General features: G+C 42.0%; 1 protein-coding gene across 3 annotated transcripts in view; it reads left to right on the top strand.

Moving 5' to 3' along the window:
- garnl3 (GTPase activating Rap/RanGAP domain like 3) overlaps positions 1-16,630 on the top strand; it is a 39,763-nt gene that overhangs the window by 10,699 nt on the left and 12,434 nt on the right. For 2 of the 3 annotated variants that reach the window (XM_076085889.1, XM_076085899.1), the window contains exons 3-20: positions 4,295-4,369; positions 5,785-5,884; positions 7,136-7,254; positions 8,127-8,191; positions 8,693-8,756; positions 8,908-8,934; positions 9,233-9,308; positions 9,861-9,959; positions 10,067-10,170; positions 12,008-12,116; positions 12,297-12,342; positions 12,554-12,660; positions 12,745-12,860; positions 13,295-13,399; positions 15,886-15,960; positions 16,064-16,178; positions 16,320-16,346; positions 16,439-16,543. In XM_076085889.1, coding sequence (XP_075942004.1) covers positions 4,295-4,369; positions 5,785-5,884; positions 7,136-7,254; positions 8,127-8,191; positions 8,693-8,756; positions 8,908-8,934; positions 9,233-9,308; positions 9,861-9,959; positions 10,067-10,170; positions 12,008-12,116; positions 12,297-12,342; positions 12,554-12,660; positions 12,745-12,860; positions 13,295-13,399; positions 15,886-15,960; positions 16,064-16,178; positions 16,320-16,346; positions 16,439-16,543 — 1,534 coding nt within the window. Of the gene's footprint in view, positions 1-4,294; positions 4,370-5,784; positions 5,885-7,135; positions 7,255-8,126; positions 8,192-8,471; positions 8,529-8,692; positions 8,757-8,907; positions 8,935-9,232; positions 9,309-9,860; positions 9,960-10,066; positions 10,171-12,007; positions 12,117-12,296; positions 12,343-12,553; positions 12,661-12,744; positions 12,861-13,294; positions 13,400-15,885; positions 15,961-16,063; positions 16,179-16,319; positions 16,347-16,438; positions 16,544-16,630 lie in introns of those variants that run through there. The other variant, XM_076085909.1, reaches the window with a different exon arrangement.

Below are 16,630 nucleotides of genomic sequence, written 5' to 3' on the forward strand. Positions count from 1 at the left end.
CTTGTCAAAAGTTTGGCTGAGGTTGCTGGAGTGTGAACTTGAGAGCTGCTATTTTGACCCTAAACCCTGATATAGCAACAAGCTCCCATACATATGCTCCATCCTCGAACAAGTACTTTCCCTACATATCCTGTTTAATAACTCCACAAAGTGCAAGTAAGCGTATTAGCCAGGCAACATTTGCATCTTAAGCTGGAGCAGACAAACCCTGTCTAGTTCAGGTTGCTTATAGAAGAAAAATATATCAGATAACCGTTTCCTTGATTACTCTGGATCTGCATTTTCTGCCTCCTCTCTTTTTCTTCCTTTCTGCCTCTATTCATCTCCTCTCTTATTTTCTCTCTTTCCTCTCATCCCTCACTCATGTCTTCCCTCTGACTGTGCACCTGCCTCTCTTCATCCCCCCCCCCCCCCTCCCTACTTACTACTTCCATCCTCGCCCTCTGCTGACTTCCTCTGCCGCCTACACCTCAGTGTTCTCTGCCTTCCTGGAGGATTGTGAGTGTGCATGAACGGGCCCACTGATGAGATCAATTATCTATCAGCAGTCACAAAAGTATTGATTTAATACCTCAACACACACACACACACACACACACACACACACACACACACACATTCTGTCTGCACTGCAGCGCTCCTTTGTCTCATGTGCCTTGGGGAAATCAGACGTTCTCCGAGTACGGCGTGAGCTCGATTGTGTTTGTGAAATGTTCAAGTCATGCCCTAAAATGAGAGCTGTTTAAGTGTGTGTGTATAATAGAGAGTGTGTGTGTGTGTGTGTGCACGCATCTATTCTCTGTCTGTAATGCTCCCACGGGGTTACGCATCGTGGAGACAGCTATTATTCTTTTATCATCTGGCTTTTTGTTGTCATTACACATTGCTCTTTCCCTCTCTTCCCCAGCGGCCTCATCCTTCATTCTGTCCCCCACTCTCTGTATGTTTGATTCCACTTCTCCTTAGTCCTGCCCTATCCCTCCACTATTGCTCCCCGGCAGAGGTGAGATGTTTTATGGGTTGTTTGTTAAAGCGTAGAAGCATAACCCGCTGCCCTTTCTCCCCTGTTTCCTCTTCCCTGCATCCCCCGGCCCACTGGGGAACCGTTGGAGTGCAGCTTTTCCTTCTTTGCCACTCTTCTGTTGTATGATTTGAAAGCAGTGGCCGCGTGATGAATGCATGAGTGTGCGCATAGACACACACAGACTCAGACTCCTCAGAGCGCTTACAGTAATGGCTCCTTTCTCCTGCCATTTTTCATTCTTTCACCCCAAAAAACGTCAAGAAAGCCTATTCACACCCAGCCGCAGAAACACTTACCTAAACTCACATTTAATACAGAATGTGACACACTTATTTTCCTCTCTTTTCCACACACACAAATACACCATGGAGGCGGTGCGTTGCTCCGTCTGAACGCTGCATTGGTTTCCCCTCCATTATCCTGCAGTTGGACGGTTAATGTTGCAGGAGGCAGGAGAAATGGAGGAAGATAGAGGCCCATAGCTTCGACATTTACTTTCCAATTTCGGCGCATACGCACAGATTTTAAAGTAAAAGCTCATTAACTCACACACAAACACTGGCACACACCACCACACCAGGAAGTAAGTAGAACATATATTTGTTTTCAGGCCTATTAATATGCATGCGAGAGGAGAGAAGGCAGTATTTCCTGCAGCCTTTCCTAAGACGCAGCCAATTATTGCACAGAAAGCTCTCTGTCGTTTATCAGAGCTTCACACCTGCAGTAAACATGCTTGGCTGGATTGTATTCTCTTATTATATGCAGTATACCATGGGGAGAAAATGTAGGCAGTGCTTTACTTGAGTGGGTGGGTGAAATCAGTGCTGTATGAATAGAAATGTTTTTACAATATCAATGTTTTGTCTATTAATCAGTTAATTGACTGACGGAGAAATAACTTTTGACAATCAATTAATAGTTCAAGTCATTTTTCAAACAAAAATCCGAAACGTTTGCTTTTTACTTGTGATGATTTTCTGCATTTCTTTGTCTTATGTGACGGCAAAATAAATATCTTTGGGTTTTGAACAGTTAGTCAAACAAAACAAGCAATTTGAATTAACTGAATTAATTAACTGAAAATAATCATTATTTGCAGGGCCACTTTGTTTGGTAAGATAAAATCAGAAACTATTTTTTTTTTTTTAATAGAAACTACCTGGGTTGGCCGTTCACATATGAAACATTTAAGTTTAATCATTTAAGTGAATCAGATGGGAGACGAGGAGGAAAGGCTCTTTGTCAGGATTAACTTATTTCATGTGGCATTTCTTTTCTTGTCTTCTATTCGATGCACAATTATTGAAAAATGTGCTCATAAATATGTTATGTGAAAATAGAAGTACAGTTAACTGATATATAGCAGCGTCTTTTAATAAGTTGTCTGTTTTAAATGTTTGTCATTACTTGAAAACAAACTCTTTATTTATGTGTTGCAATACATAAATAAGTGTGTATATATATTTATATTTATATATTATTTTTTTATATATACTGCATACATTATATTTAGCATTTATATATGCTTTGAGATCAAACTCCAGTCGAGCTAAAGTTGCAGAATCTCATTTGAGAGCTTTCTAATCCCCCAGCTATACAGCACTGCATATCAGATTTAATTTAGTATGAACAATAAAGTCAGCGTGACAGTTATTAATGATTTTATTCAGAATGTAAAGCTCTCGCCTTTCATCCTCACTAGCCCACAGGAATCTTTTGAATGGACTTTAACCCTCGCTCGCTGTCTCTCTCTTTCCACGATAAGTGCTCTCTCATCACTTTCCCTCGGTATTGTTCTGTCTGACGTGATCTAATGAGCCGCTGAAGCAGGGCGCACCACCCACGCTCCAGACTGATGAACACACTTAGTTTTGTACAGGTTGTGTTGGCCATTCACATTTTGGTTTTAGATAACGGTTAATCATTGTGCATGGTTTGTAAAAGCAGGAAAACTTCCCTTGAATCTGAACATTTACGTGTCCTGGTTTGGATCATATTTAGGGTGTTTACATGGAAAATATCCCTTAATGTCTGATCATTGGAGTATTCAGTCTTCTGATCATCTGCCTGCAGGTATTTCTTTGATTCCTGATCATCTCAGCCACTTATTTCTGTTACCTCAACAATCTGTCTACTTCCGAAAAGTCAGTTTCACTAAGAGGTACATTTAGCAGCTTTCCATGTTTAGACCTTCTCTCCGAGGAACTTCCTTTTCCTCCTCTTCTTGCGTGGCTCCTCCAGACCATCTGGACGTATCACAGTGTGTGCGGGGATACACAGCCAACTTTTTATTTATTTATTTATTTTTTTCGGCAGAGCAGAGACCTCTATCGGCGAGGGGAGAAGAAATGGAGCACGACAGTCAAGGCGGTAAGAGGAGAGGGCAAAGACGCAGAGGAGAGAGCCAGGAGGAGAAACGGGGACAAGGGAGGAGAGACTCTGCGTTCCGTTGCCTGGCAACAAAGCATCATTCAGTGTGATGGTGTTGGGTTGGGGGGGGATAACAAGGAAAAGGGGACGTGAAGAGGAATAGAAAAAAGGGGGTTTGGTAGATCACAATGAGGAGAAAGGAGGCAAATCATTACTAGTGTCAAAGCATTCACACCAAGTTCAGATATAAATGTCAGTATCGGCTTCACTTTACCCGCCAAACAACAAACTTCTATAACAAACTGACCAACTGCTGCAGCTAGCATAGCTAAAAATGAATGTTTACTCCTCTGCTGAGTTCAATTTAGGTTGTCTAGCCATTACCTAAATCTCATTCAACCTGCAAAAGAAGTCAGTAAGTGTACAGTGTTTCCCAAAGTGTGCAACCATTTCTGTATATATGTACTTTACAGGATACATTCTGTCCTTTCCAATTCTGTAGCAGAGAGAAGTGAGTCAGCAAGAGACAGATAATTCGGATAAGTAGAGGGTGGCAGATGCGAAAAAGAAAGAAATACGTTGTTGTTTTTACAGTGAAGTGTCGGAGGAATCATTGCGAAGACTTGAGTAATGATTAGTGATTAAGAATTGTGGAGATGTTGGTATTAAATCTACACGGAAAGATGGCTGAGGACAGATATACTTGTTGGACTCCTGCTGCTGTTGTCACATGGAGGTGATTCGTCCGCCTTGGTTCCTCTTTTTTTTGTCCGTAACGATAGTCTGCTCTAATGTATTTATGACCTGGATATTACTGTTCGCCACAAGTCATGGTTTGTCACATGTCTAATTTTAAACATGTCTGCCTCTGTCTGTGTCTCTCTGTCTCCCTCTCAGCTAATTTCTAGTGACGCAGATGGGGCCATACAGAGGGCAGGGCGCTTCAGGGTGGAGAATGGCTCGTCGGATGAGGTCAATACAAGGCACTTTTCTGCACACATGCATCCCACCAATCCACTCACCATTACATCTTGCTCTCACCAACCTCAGTAAATTGACAAATTATCTGAAATCATGGTCATAATAGTTTTGTGGCCGATAGAGTTGCTTTGTATTGTCCTGAAACCCCTAAAAATGATGATAGTCAGACATGAAGACACATTATTATTATTAAAAGATACTTCATTTATTTAAGGAATACTGGGAGTAAGATTGGAAGCTCAATATTACTCTCATGTCTGCTAAATATGAACCTACAGCCAAGAGCTTTGCTCAGTTAAGTTTAGCTTAGCTTAGCATAAAGACTGGAAGCAGGGGGAGATGGCTAGCCTGTTTCTGTCACCCCTAAAGCTCACTCATTATCACATTGTCTTGTTTGTTTAATCTGTTTGTTTCATGGGGAGTTGCATGCTGCAACTATTAGTCTTACGGTGTCAAGAGAACGTGTGGAGAACGAAGGAGCTGGTGGGCAGATTAAACCCTTGAAAAGAGACACGCTTGCTGCAAGCGAACACCTGCCTGCTCATATTCATCATACACACACACACGAGAGTTGTATTGAGTTTCTCAACATGCTGAATTATTCCATGTGCAGCTGCCAGTATGATGAACAATATTTGCTTTTTGAGGTGTTGGCTGGCTAATGGGATAGGAAAGAAGAGGGACTATTGATCTGTTATGTACAATAATAAATCAGTGGTGTGCTCACCACTAATGAACATATGCCACCTGTGATTAGGGGTTGCACAAAGTCACAATTTGAAAAAGTTGGGAACCACTGGCTTGTTAAATTAGTTGCTTTACTTGCTAAAAAATATGTCAACAGACAAAAGGAAATATCAGGATTTTTGATACTGTATGTTGTGCCTATGGCTCAAAATCTGAAAAAAAGTTAATATCTAAAAACGAGACAAACTTGCTTTAGCATAGAGAGTTAAAGTTAACATGTATTATTGCTGATTGAAAGACATTTAACTTGTATTTTCTGTTGATAAATGCACCAACCTATTCTTGAATAATACAGGGAAATCATGTTGTCCATCAGCCGTCTTCCTCACCAGATCTCCTAATGTCATTGTCTCTATTTACCAGAGCGTCTGGCGATACGAGTCCCCTATCCTAATGTGATTCACTCCTTTGCTTTTGTCTCACATCTTGATATGGATTATTTCCATCATGATAAAACAATAATAGCAAAGAGACTGACTGCAGCTCACTGTGTCCATGCTTTGGTCGTGTCTGATTTCCTGACCTAAGTATTGTAATCGTTACTGCTGTTTGTGTGCATTGCTGCAACAGTTTTCCACAGAGGAGACTGCTGTGACTCAAGCTGTGACCATCATGATGACAATGTGGTGTGTGTGTGTGTGTGTGTGTGCAACAAACAGGCTTTGGACTACACACCAGGAACCTGGAGGAGAACCGATGTCCATCTGGAGAATCCAGAGTACCACACCAGATGGTTCTTTAAATACTTTCTGGGAAAAGGTCAGTGCTGCTCTGTTATGTTTTTTTTTTAAAACACACACTCAGTCAGACACATGGAGTGGAGAGAGAAAGACATAGGGTTAGGGTGATGGAGAGCCTGTGAGCTGCAGAAATAAAACATCCTCTGAATTTCTTCCCTGGTCCACAGGACGCGTCTTATCTTATGAAGTCAGCCTTGTCCTCACGCTGCACTGCTCTTCATTCAAGGCCAAGACTTGTTAGCATCCGGCCATATCCCCACTGAGAGTCTCAACCACAGTCTAATCCCATACACCGCCCAGGGAGGAAGCCCTTAGAGCACACACAGCCTCACCACCACCAGACAAAGCTTGCCTCCAATAGATAACACAATTTAGATCGGACTATTGGCGTCTTAAATGAGCCCGGTGCTCTGCAGCAGGCTAGTAGGAGCCATTCCCGAAAGCGCCCTCTGTGATTGTGGAATGCATTAGAAGGGGTCACCTACTCCTTCACCTTTCTGACCCTCATCATCTCATCACCCAGCCTGTTCTCGGGCTCGCATAGAAGGTTGTGGAACAAAAGATCATTGTCCGTTTGTTTCTTTACCTTTCTTTTTATAATTGTAAAGGAAAGTTGAACAGCAAGAAAGGCCTTTCCTCCTCCTGCCAGAGTCTAATCACAGTATGGCACGGGCAGTTTAAAATCAGCCATGTCTCCAGAAAGTTGGCTCGACCTGCAGCTGAGCCATCTGTGCCTCACAGCCTGAGCAGAGCTGATTGCATCATACAACACATTATGAACTCAAGGCCAATTATTCTACCACTAGCACTTCCTGTCTAATGAAGCATCCAATACAAGGACTTGAATTCTCAATTTCTCAATGATCAGGTGAAGAATAGTAAAATGGTTTGTCCTAGTTTGTCTCCCTGTTGTCTTGCATTACATATGACGACAATTCCTGATTGATTAATGTGCTTTATTGAGGACAAAGGGAAGGACAGCAATTCAGGCAGAGATCCTGTGTCTAATTGGGTTTGGAGGTCTGTTCAGCATTGTTTCTGAAGACGTTGCCCTGTCAACCGAAGAAGCAGAGGCATGAATGTGTGACTCTATGGAGGGGGGGGGGGGGTGAATGAAAGGGCTACAGAAAATAATGAAAGAATAGGTAGGAGGGAAGACAAAAAGGCAGAGGAAAGACAGGCCAAGATAGCAAGCGGTTAAAAGGGAGTGTTGAATACCTAAGAGATATATAGGTATAATTGTATCTGTATATTATCTCTGTCTCCCCAGTCCACCAGAACTATGTGGGTACAGATGCAGAGAAGAATCCCTTCTACCTGTCAGTCGTCCTCTCAGACCAGAACAACCAGCGGGTTCCTCAGTACAGAGCCGTCCTCTGGAGAAAGACGGTGAGTTCACCATCTGCTCGCCTCACAGCAGTGGGGGAACAAGTACTCAGACCCTTTACTTATGTAAATGTACCAATACTCCATTACAAGATGTAGTCCTGCATTCAAAATTCAACTTAAAGGTTCCCTGTGAGGGTTTTTAAGTTTTGTTTTGTTTGCTTATCTTCTGCACATGCACACGCATTCAATAAGGCAGGGGAGATGAGGACTGCTAGCCAGTAAACATGGATGTGAAAAACACCGGATTAGGAATCTGTTTTGCAACAGTGTGTACCTCATACTGTACTTATACCTAGCTACTTTCTACTACTGCCTCACAGGATCCTCCCCAAACAGAGGGGAAGGAACTGAAACTTTTGAAGAACAGATAAAGCTCAAACATGTACATCGTCTATCGGATTACACATTACATGTTGGTGGTACTTTTTCAGTGTATCTAAATATGAAACGACACAAAACGGCATCTTGAGGGACTTTGTGTGTGTGTGTGTGAGATGCATGTTCATTATTGTGTGTTTGCCGTGTGGCGACTCAGCTTCATGACGAAGATGGCTTGGATTTAATTTTGGCCTCCAGCCTTATCTGGAACCTGATTAGGGTGGTGCACCTCTGCTGCCTGATCGCATTGATTTGTCTTGTTTCTGTCAGACTCTAACTGGTACAGGATGTTGTTGTTGTTGAGCAGAACAACTTTGTTTGGCTTGAACTGATCTGGTTTGATTTTGTCCTCTGTATTGATTCTACGAATGATTTGAAAAATGTGTTGTGAATTTAAAAATGAGCAACAGCGCAACAGGTTCGAGTGAGTGATTCCTCAGAGAAAAGGCGAATGAGTTTGTAATCCCTGATCTGTGTCATTCTTGTTCGCTTAGGGCACTCTGAAGATCAGCCTCCCCTACAGCCCGACCAAAACACTATCAGTCAAGTCCATCCTCAGGTGAGAAGTGCAGCCTGCAGCTCAAAGAGGGCACAGTTAATCCACTCTTTACAAAACATGTATGGGAATTATTATTGTTGGTTATCTCGTGCTGCTACTGAGACATAAAGACTGTCAGCAAACCAGCGCCTCCATTTATGCCAATTATGTTAACACCATTTTGAACTGTGTTTACTGTTGTGTAGGTGCAAACATGGTTGCCACCAAGCTGTAATTATTTTCAAATTCCGTGAGTGATGGGTAACAGGATATAACAAGATGCATGAAACAGGAGATTGGAGATTATGAATTCATCAGTCTGAGCGGCGTCATCGCTGAAACTGTATAAGGACAAATGGTACGAGCAGGATGAGAAATCCCCTGTATCAGGTCTTGCTCCTTTTTCTGTTCCGCCCTCTGGACTATTTGTCTTCCATCAATCCTAAACACACCTTTCTCTCTTTTTTTTTTTCATTACTACTTCCTCCACTCTTTCTTTTCCTCCTCTTCTCTTACTCCCAGTGCAATGAACATGGACAGGTTTGAGAAAGGCCCCAGGGAGATCCTCAACCCGGAGATTCAGAAGGTGAGATTCAGAGCATTTGCCAGCTCTTGTATGAAATGTAGCACCGGTACATTTCATGCCAGGCCTGATCAGCAGCATCTAAACTGTATAATATCCTCAGGCTGGAGCGCTAGTCAGTGTGAATAATATTTGTTATGTCCTCTTTCCTCAGGACCTGCTGGTGTTGGAGGAACAGGAGGTATGGGATGATACTGCTCTCACCGTACAGTTTAGCTTATTCTTTGATTGTTAATGGTAGAGGTCTCTTTATTTTCAAGAGAGTACAGTGTGTACCTGGTTGTAGTCCCTTTTGTTTGGCATATCGTACCAGATACACTGTACTCTTTATTAATTCTTTATCTGGTAAACACCAAACTGTTGAAAAATAATCTTTTGCTATTGTCTTAAAAGTAAAATTGATGTCCAACTACAGTTAATAATATAAAGGCGTGAATTTTTAATAACTTCAAGATTTTAACCCAGCCATATTTTTGTAGGGTTCTGTCAACTTTAAATTTGGCGTCCTGTTTGCCAAAGACGGACAGCTCACAGACGACGAGATGTTTAGCAACGGTAAATCTCTCTGACTTATCTCGGTGTTCAAACCTATTAAAGGGAAATACGCTCTCTGGCCAAGAGTTGGATGAGAAGATTGCTAATAATTTCATATCTGTCGGATCAAGGTGAAGCTGGAGGCATTAGCCGCTTAGTTTAGCTTAGCATAAAGACTGGAAGCAGTGGTTCTGAAAGTAATGAAATCCACCAACCAGCACCTCTAAAGCTCACTAATTAACATGTTATATCTCATTTGTTTACTGCGCTATGCCAAGAAATAGTCCAGCACATATAAGAAAGACAGGTTACTGGAGTTGTGTTATTTTTGTACAGATTGAATAAACATTACTTCCGGACAGAGCCTGGCTAGCTTTTTTTTCCCCTTATTTCCAGTTGTGCTAAGCTAAGTGGCTGCTGGTGCTTCATATTTTGTGTACAAATGAGAGAGGGGTTTTGATCTTCTCAGCTAACTCATTTCCCAAAATGTCAAACAATCCTTGTATCAAAACAGAATGTACTGCAATACATAAAAAGATATCTCCTAGGTCAAACGTCCCGTGTTTGTTTCAGAGACGGGGAGTGAGAGCTTCGATAAGTTTCTCAATCTGATGGGGGAGTCCGTTACGCTGCAGGGATGGGCAGGTTACCGCGGAGGGCTGGACACCAAGAGTAGGAGAGCTCACATCTGCTGAAAGGCATAAAATGATCATTATAAACTAAAAGGATTTTGAATATGCCAATTATCTTCATCTGTGTCTGTCTCTTTTCACCTGCAGATGACACTACAGGAATGAAGTCCATCTACACAGTGTATCAGGGCCATGAGCTCATGTTCCATGTGTCCACCATGTTACCCTACTCTAAAGAGAACAAACAGCAGGTATGTGTAGCTGTGCATTTCGGTCCTGTTCTATAGTTTGTATTGTTGTCAGTCCACCACTATGGCCCAGAATGGAATATGTAACTTACTGGATGGATTGGCGTTTGGTGCAGACATTCAGGATCCCCAGAGGATAACTTGTTATGACTTCAAATCTTAGTTTCTCCAATACTTTGGTTTATGACCAAATACCTGCACAACTAATGACATTCCCGTCAACCTCAGTTGTGTTTAGTGCTAATTAGCAAATGTTTGCATGCTAGTAAACATGGTAAACATTACACCTGCTAAACATTGCATGTCAGCGATGTCTTTTTGAGCACATTCGCATGGTCACTTTTGCTAGCGTGGCTGTATACTCTTAGTTTAATGTTGGCTCATCCAAAAGAGAAAACGACTGTGATTAATGGAGGCCGTTGCCTCATTTTGGGTCAGACGAGCAACACGACAGATTTGTCTCTCTCTACTGTTGTTTTCTTGTCACCTTTTTTTCTGTACTTTTTGCATATTTGACTCTTCTTTCACCTTCATCGCCAACTCTTCCAGAAGATTGGACCCCTCTGGTTGTGCTATACACTGGTGTTAGAGACATTGCAGAAACTTTAAGCTTTGGCATTTTGTTGATAGCTTCATCCCCTGAGGACCATGCTTCCATCATGGGACTACAGGTTTTTAATAGTTTTCAGGATACGTTGTCATGAGCTAAAGAGTTGGACAGGGTCGATTTTTGCACGACGGTGCTGCATGCCAACAGGTCGTAGATTTTGAGATGTCTTTCTCTGGAACAGTGTTGGATGGACACAAAATATATGAATTTGTCGTTGATGGGAAAGAAAATATGATAAAAAAGAAAACTAGAGACGGCAAAACGAAGTGCAGTAGATGTTCTCGATGTCGCTGCCTTTGAAGTTTTGAGGTGAAAGAGTTGAAATTATCCCGGCTTCTTAAGGTGTTTGTGGTGTTGAGCGCTTGGAAAATATTCGCTGTAAGAATGACACCCTTTTCAACACACACACACACACACACACACACTATGTCCCCAGCATGTCATACTTGCACAGCTCCTCATCAACAATTAATATAACCATTTGAATTGAAAGTTTTGATTCAGTCTTACTGCTCCCAGCAGAGTCGTTTCTAAACACTCAGCAGCTGTTTTAGTGAAAAAGCTCAGATAAACCACTTAATGCTACCTTTCCGGCATCAAATAAAGTTTGTCCCACAAGGTCAGCAGTGACTGTGATAACCAGCTGGTGGTAATTAAGGTACTTTAAAACGCTTAGTGACCGATTGCCGCAATATACATCAAACATCAAACTTCTTTTTGGAGTCGCACCTCAGTTGGATCTGAACAAACAGACATGATATACACATTATTAGATTCAGTATAAATTGCACTTGCACAGGATACCATTTTCTCTGATGTCTGTCGAAAATATATCATAGAAAACAGATTATAACTACCTGAGAATCATCTAGTTTTTAAGTTTTCTTCAGTATCAAAGTAATGTCTATACATCCGTGGGTAATTTGCAAACAGGAGCTTCTTTCTAATAGATAATTCGTCATACTTTTAGTGGTGCCAATTTACCAAAATGAAACATTGAATGCTACTTTTGCTCAGTGTCTGCTAGATGTTTGAATAGGCAATTGTGTGACGTTTGTCGTAACAACTTTACACGGTGATTATTTATCAGTGTTGTCTTTACAGTTTGTTGCTCAGCCCCTAAGTGATCATAAAATCAATTAATCCAGGTTTAAAGACATTACCAGAGTGCTCAAGTGAAGTTGGCTTTTTCCCTCATCTTGTGTCTCTTTGGTCTTTCCTCTCTGTCAGGTGGAGAGAAAGAGACACATTGGAAATGACATTGTTACCATCGTATTCCAGGAAGGGGATGACGCATCGTCGTCCTTCAAACCGTCTATGATCCGATCGCACTTCACCCGTATCCTTCACTCGGACATTGATTGTCAGAGAAATGAAGTGGTAATCAGCGACGTGTTCAGCGACGTGTTCTGCTATTGAACCGATATCGCATCAGCCCATCAAGCCCTGCATCACTGAAGATGCGTGGATTGCTACTGTGTCTTCTACATAATCAGTGTTTCCTTTACTTCACCTCCAGATATTTTTGCATTAGTTAGGTATAATAGCCAGAATGACAGTTACAGGTGAGTGCTTTGATTAATGCTGGGGTTTGTGGTGTTCCAATCCAGTCCAGACTTTGTAACAACTGCTTTTTAATTCTCTACCTAGAAAGAAAATAATCCTCTTTATTGTTTCTGTGATTAAAAAGGGTAGTTTACTTTACCGTACTGTGGGATGTGCTCTGCATTATTTGTAGGTTTAAGAGAGATGCTACATATCTGCTCTTTGTCACAGGTTGAAGATTTTCTCAGAGGAGAGTGTTCCACTGTTTGGACCCCCTCTCCCATCTCCGCCTGTATTTACTGATCACCAAGAATTCAGGGACTTTTTATTAGTCAAATGTAAGAAAACAAAACTGCATTAGGATACGGCCAATAAATACACCGTCCATATTGCCTTAAGTGATCTCGCTTCATCTCTTGCAGTAATCAATGGAGAGAAAGCCACACTGGAGACGCCAACGTTTGCCCAGAAGCGTCAGCGGACCCTTGACATGTTGATCCGCTCGCTCTACCAAGACCTCATGCCTGACCTGCACAAGGTACAGCTGCACTGCTGACCACCAGTCTAGTGTCTTGTTCATTCTTGGATGAACGTACCTTTTTATGTCTCCGCCTTGTCACTTCAGTCACTGGCAGCAACTGTAGCCACTGCTGAGTTGTGTTCTGCTGTATTCCACTGCAGCCCTCGGTCTGCCTCTGCATACTGCACCACACCGACTGGATACTACTGCAATGCTGACTTTCTCAGCGGGGCTCTCTCTCCTCACATCACTTTTGTTCCTATTTCTCTTGTCCCCCCTCCCCCCCCATCCTTTCACTGTTGCTCCGAACACAACTTACTTCTCACTGTGTTTCACTGCTGCTGTTCTCACCCCCTGCTAGGGTCAGTCTCTAAGACCCCTTTCTGCTTTCTTTTTCCCCTGTGTGTGCGTTGGTGTTGGTGTTCCACGTTTAGGTTCCTTTTTCTCCCCAGAACATGTTAAACCGCCGGTCCTTCAGCGACGTGCTACCTGAGTCTCCAAAGTCAGCACGCAAGAAGGAGGAGGCACGGCAGGCCGAATTTGTCAGAATAGGGCAGGTAAGGAATTAATACACACACACAAACGCAGTAATACCAACCACCCAGAGCTCTGCAGCACTAAGGCAGAAACACCCACTTGTACACACACATGGGAACCGGGATGGACACCCAGACAAAGGTAGACACACATAAAAAGCCTACATGGACAAACACAAACACACCTACTGTAAGACACCTAAAGCCACATGTAAACACAAATGTTTATTGGTATCATTGAACACATTTTAAGTCCTTGCAATTGTTCCTGCGATTTCAATGTAAGTGAAGTGCTCAGTCCTTTTTTGTGCAAAACACATTTTAGAGTTCATACAAAGCCAAATCAGTCCGAGATGAGAAAAATAAGTCCTTTTAATGACCCTTATAGACATGTATGTAACAGCGCTGGTGCATTATTTAATTTTGACACAATGATGAGACAAATAAAGAAACCACGATTGTAGCTAAAGCAACAGAGGTCTTTAAAACGTAGCCTCTTTCATTTCAGGAAGATCTGTGACTCTTTATGCTAGCATGAGGTCATTTAAGAGCTGTAATTCCTGACACAGCTGAGTGAACTGGACACCTGCTATCAGGAGGGCCAGGGTTGAGATAATACACTGTAGAACCAGGTCTCTGAGCCACAGTTCTGTCATCACTGGGCTGATGTAATCATCATTACACCTCTGTCCTGGGTGCTGACGTAACTTCAATTATACAGGAACAAAGAAGAAAAGAAAAGCATGCAAAGAACTGTCCATGGTGCTGAACCTAGTTGACCTCTGGCTTTATGGAAGTCATTAGTTTCAGGCTGTTGGTGAGATGTTAGGCATTCTTTGGACATATGTGTGGCCTTCTGTGAATTGAAGCATATTGTGTTAAAACTATGTCTGTTTTTTTAGGTTTTAGTCTACATTGAAGATAAACACTTAGTAGGTGTTTTCCATAGAACACTGTGAACTTTTTTTTGAATTAGCTCGTTAAGATGCATGTTTATGCCACCAAAGATATCCTGTGTCTCATGTTTCCTCTGCTCGTCATCTTCATTTGCAAACCCTGCCTGTGCAAAAGCCGAGGCATCGACACATTGTGCTGTAAAGCATGAAAACAAAGGGATGTAGACGTGTTGAGTCATTGATTATCCAGTTTTGTAGAGACGAGGCGTTTTGTCCTCAACTAAACTGACTCTCTGTACGGTCCCTCATTGCGTGATGCACATTATACAAAATGATTTTTGTGTTGGTCGTGGATTCCTGATAGGTCAAAATATGTTTGTTTTTTGTGGATGGCGAAGTCCACTGCTCTGCCAAACCATTGTTCTGTTGGCTGGTATTGATTTCATCATCTCCAGATTGCCTGTTTATGGAGATATGTAAATAGAAACACTCGACTGTACAGCTTGAAATGGAAATTGTCAATCTGATCAGATGGTTGTTGCTTGAGCATTTATGCAAACTGTATTTTATGTACTGTATTTATATTATGATACTTTATCATACTTTACACTGCAGCCAGGCTGCTTGTCCAGATCCTCGCCACCTCTGTGAGCTAGCGTCACAGTTCTCGGTGCCTAAATATGCACGGAAATAAGGAATAAACAATGGGAGGCTAGTTCAATATTAGTGCAATGTGCATAATTCAGCAAGCTCGGACCACTGCTGTCCTCCTTGTAATGCATTTATATGCACGACTCACATGCAGCTTCCATGATGTGAATGTCTTGTCCAGACATTGTTTAGATATCAAGCACATGTTTTGTTTCAAGAAGTGGTCAGTTATTTTTAAAGAGAGGTTTAAAGTGCATTCTGCCTAAAGTGACACATGTTTAACACGCCACTAGCAGTACATTTACTCAAGCATTATACGAAAATATTGCTTTGAGGTACTTGTACTTTACTCGAGTATCTTTTTATGTTAGTTTATGCTTCTACTCCACTAAATTTCAGAGGAAAATGTTATACTTTTTACTTTACTATGTTTGTCTTACAGCTGTAGTTACTTTTCAGATAAAGATGTTACAATAAAAAGCATATGAGAAGCTTATAAAATACATAATAGTATTGAAGATAAAATCTGTTCAGGGCCCAAAGTGGTAAAATTATCCAATATTTCATCAAATTTATGAAGCGGAATACATTTTGTTCTTTTTTTTTCCTACCTCATTAATCATCTCACGACCCCTCAGATATATCACATGACCCTTTGGAGGGAGACCAAACCTTAGGTTAGAAACCACAGGACTAAAAATTACAACAATAACCTCAATTTCACCTCAACCAGCTACAACAGCTACATTTAAACTGACAGTGCTGGACCAGTATTAACACTCTTTATAGTGGCATATGTTATGAAACTTTAAGTACATTTTGCTGTTCTTTTACATTGTGTTATTAATGTTTGTACTTTAACAAAGGATCTAAGTACTTCATCCAGTATTGCAAGCCAAAGCATATAGAATTGGCAGATGTCTCTGTTGTGTCATATCTGATTTGACATTTTGTCTTTAGGCTCTGAAGCTGAAGACCATTGTGAGAGGAGACGCCCCAACTAGCCTTGTCACCACCGGCCTGTGCAGAAAAGAGGTGACGACACGTCTGAGACATTTCACTGCACTGCAAGTGGATATTAATTCCAGTATGTGTGTCTACTTATATGTTTATGTGTGTATCTACATGTATGTTGCAGCCGTGGGAGTCCCAGACGTTCAGCAGCACATTCCCCTATGAGATCGTGTGTGCCGACTCCTGGGGTCAGTCTCTGCTGGCTGCCACCGACGCAGCCGGGGTCATGCTGCTAGATGGTGAGGTCATCCCTAATCGATGTCTCCCCATGTCCTCTAAAATACAGCCACCCATCCATATCCATTCAATACTGCACTCAGCAGAATGCCAAGGCTGACAGCTAACATGACGACGATGATAATGATGTTGTCCTCTTTCAGGCCCTGATCCAGCTTTGTCCAACGCTGGTGAGTGCAATGCAACAGTACAGTATTTTGACATGACATATTTGTCCGATTTTAACCGTCTATTTATTATGATGTATGCGTTGTGTTTTCAGAGACGCAGGCTGTGCCCCCAGTCCAGGTGTTTGACAAAACCATGGTGGTGAAGCAGGTGCACGTTCTCGAGCCTCAGGACCTGCTTATCACCAGGGCTGACAAAGGTGGGCTGAGACTACAAAACATCCTCCCTGCAGCACTTCAGAGACTGCTTCCCCCTAGAACCATTCTTTGTCATCCCCTCGTTCATT

This window comes from Anarhichas minor, unplaced genomic scaffold, assembly GCF_050575085.1.
Source record: "Anarhichas minor isolate MPS153535 unplaced genomic scaffold, ASM5057508v1 ptg000002l, whole genome shotgun sequence".
Lineage (NCBI taxonomy): Eukaryota > Metazoa > Chordata > Actinopteri > Perciformes > Anarhichadidae > Anarhichas > Anarhichas minor.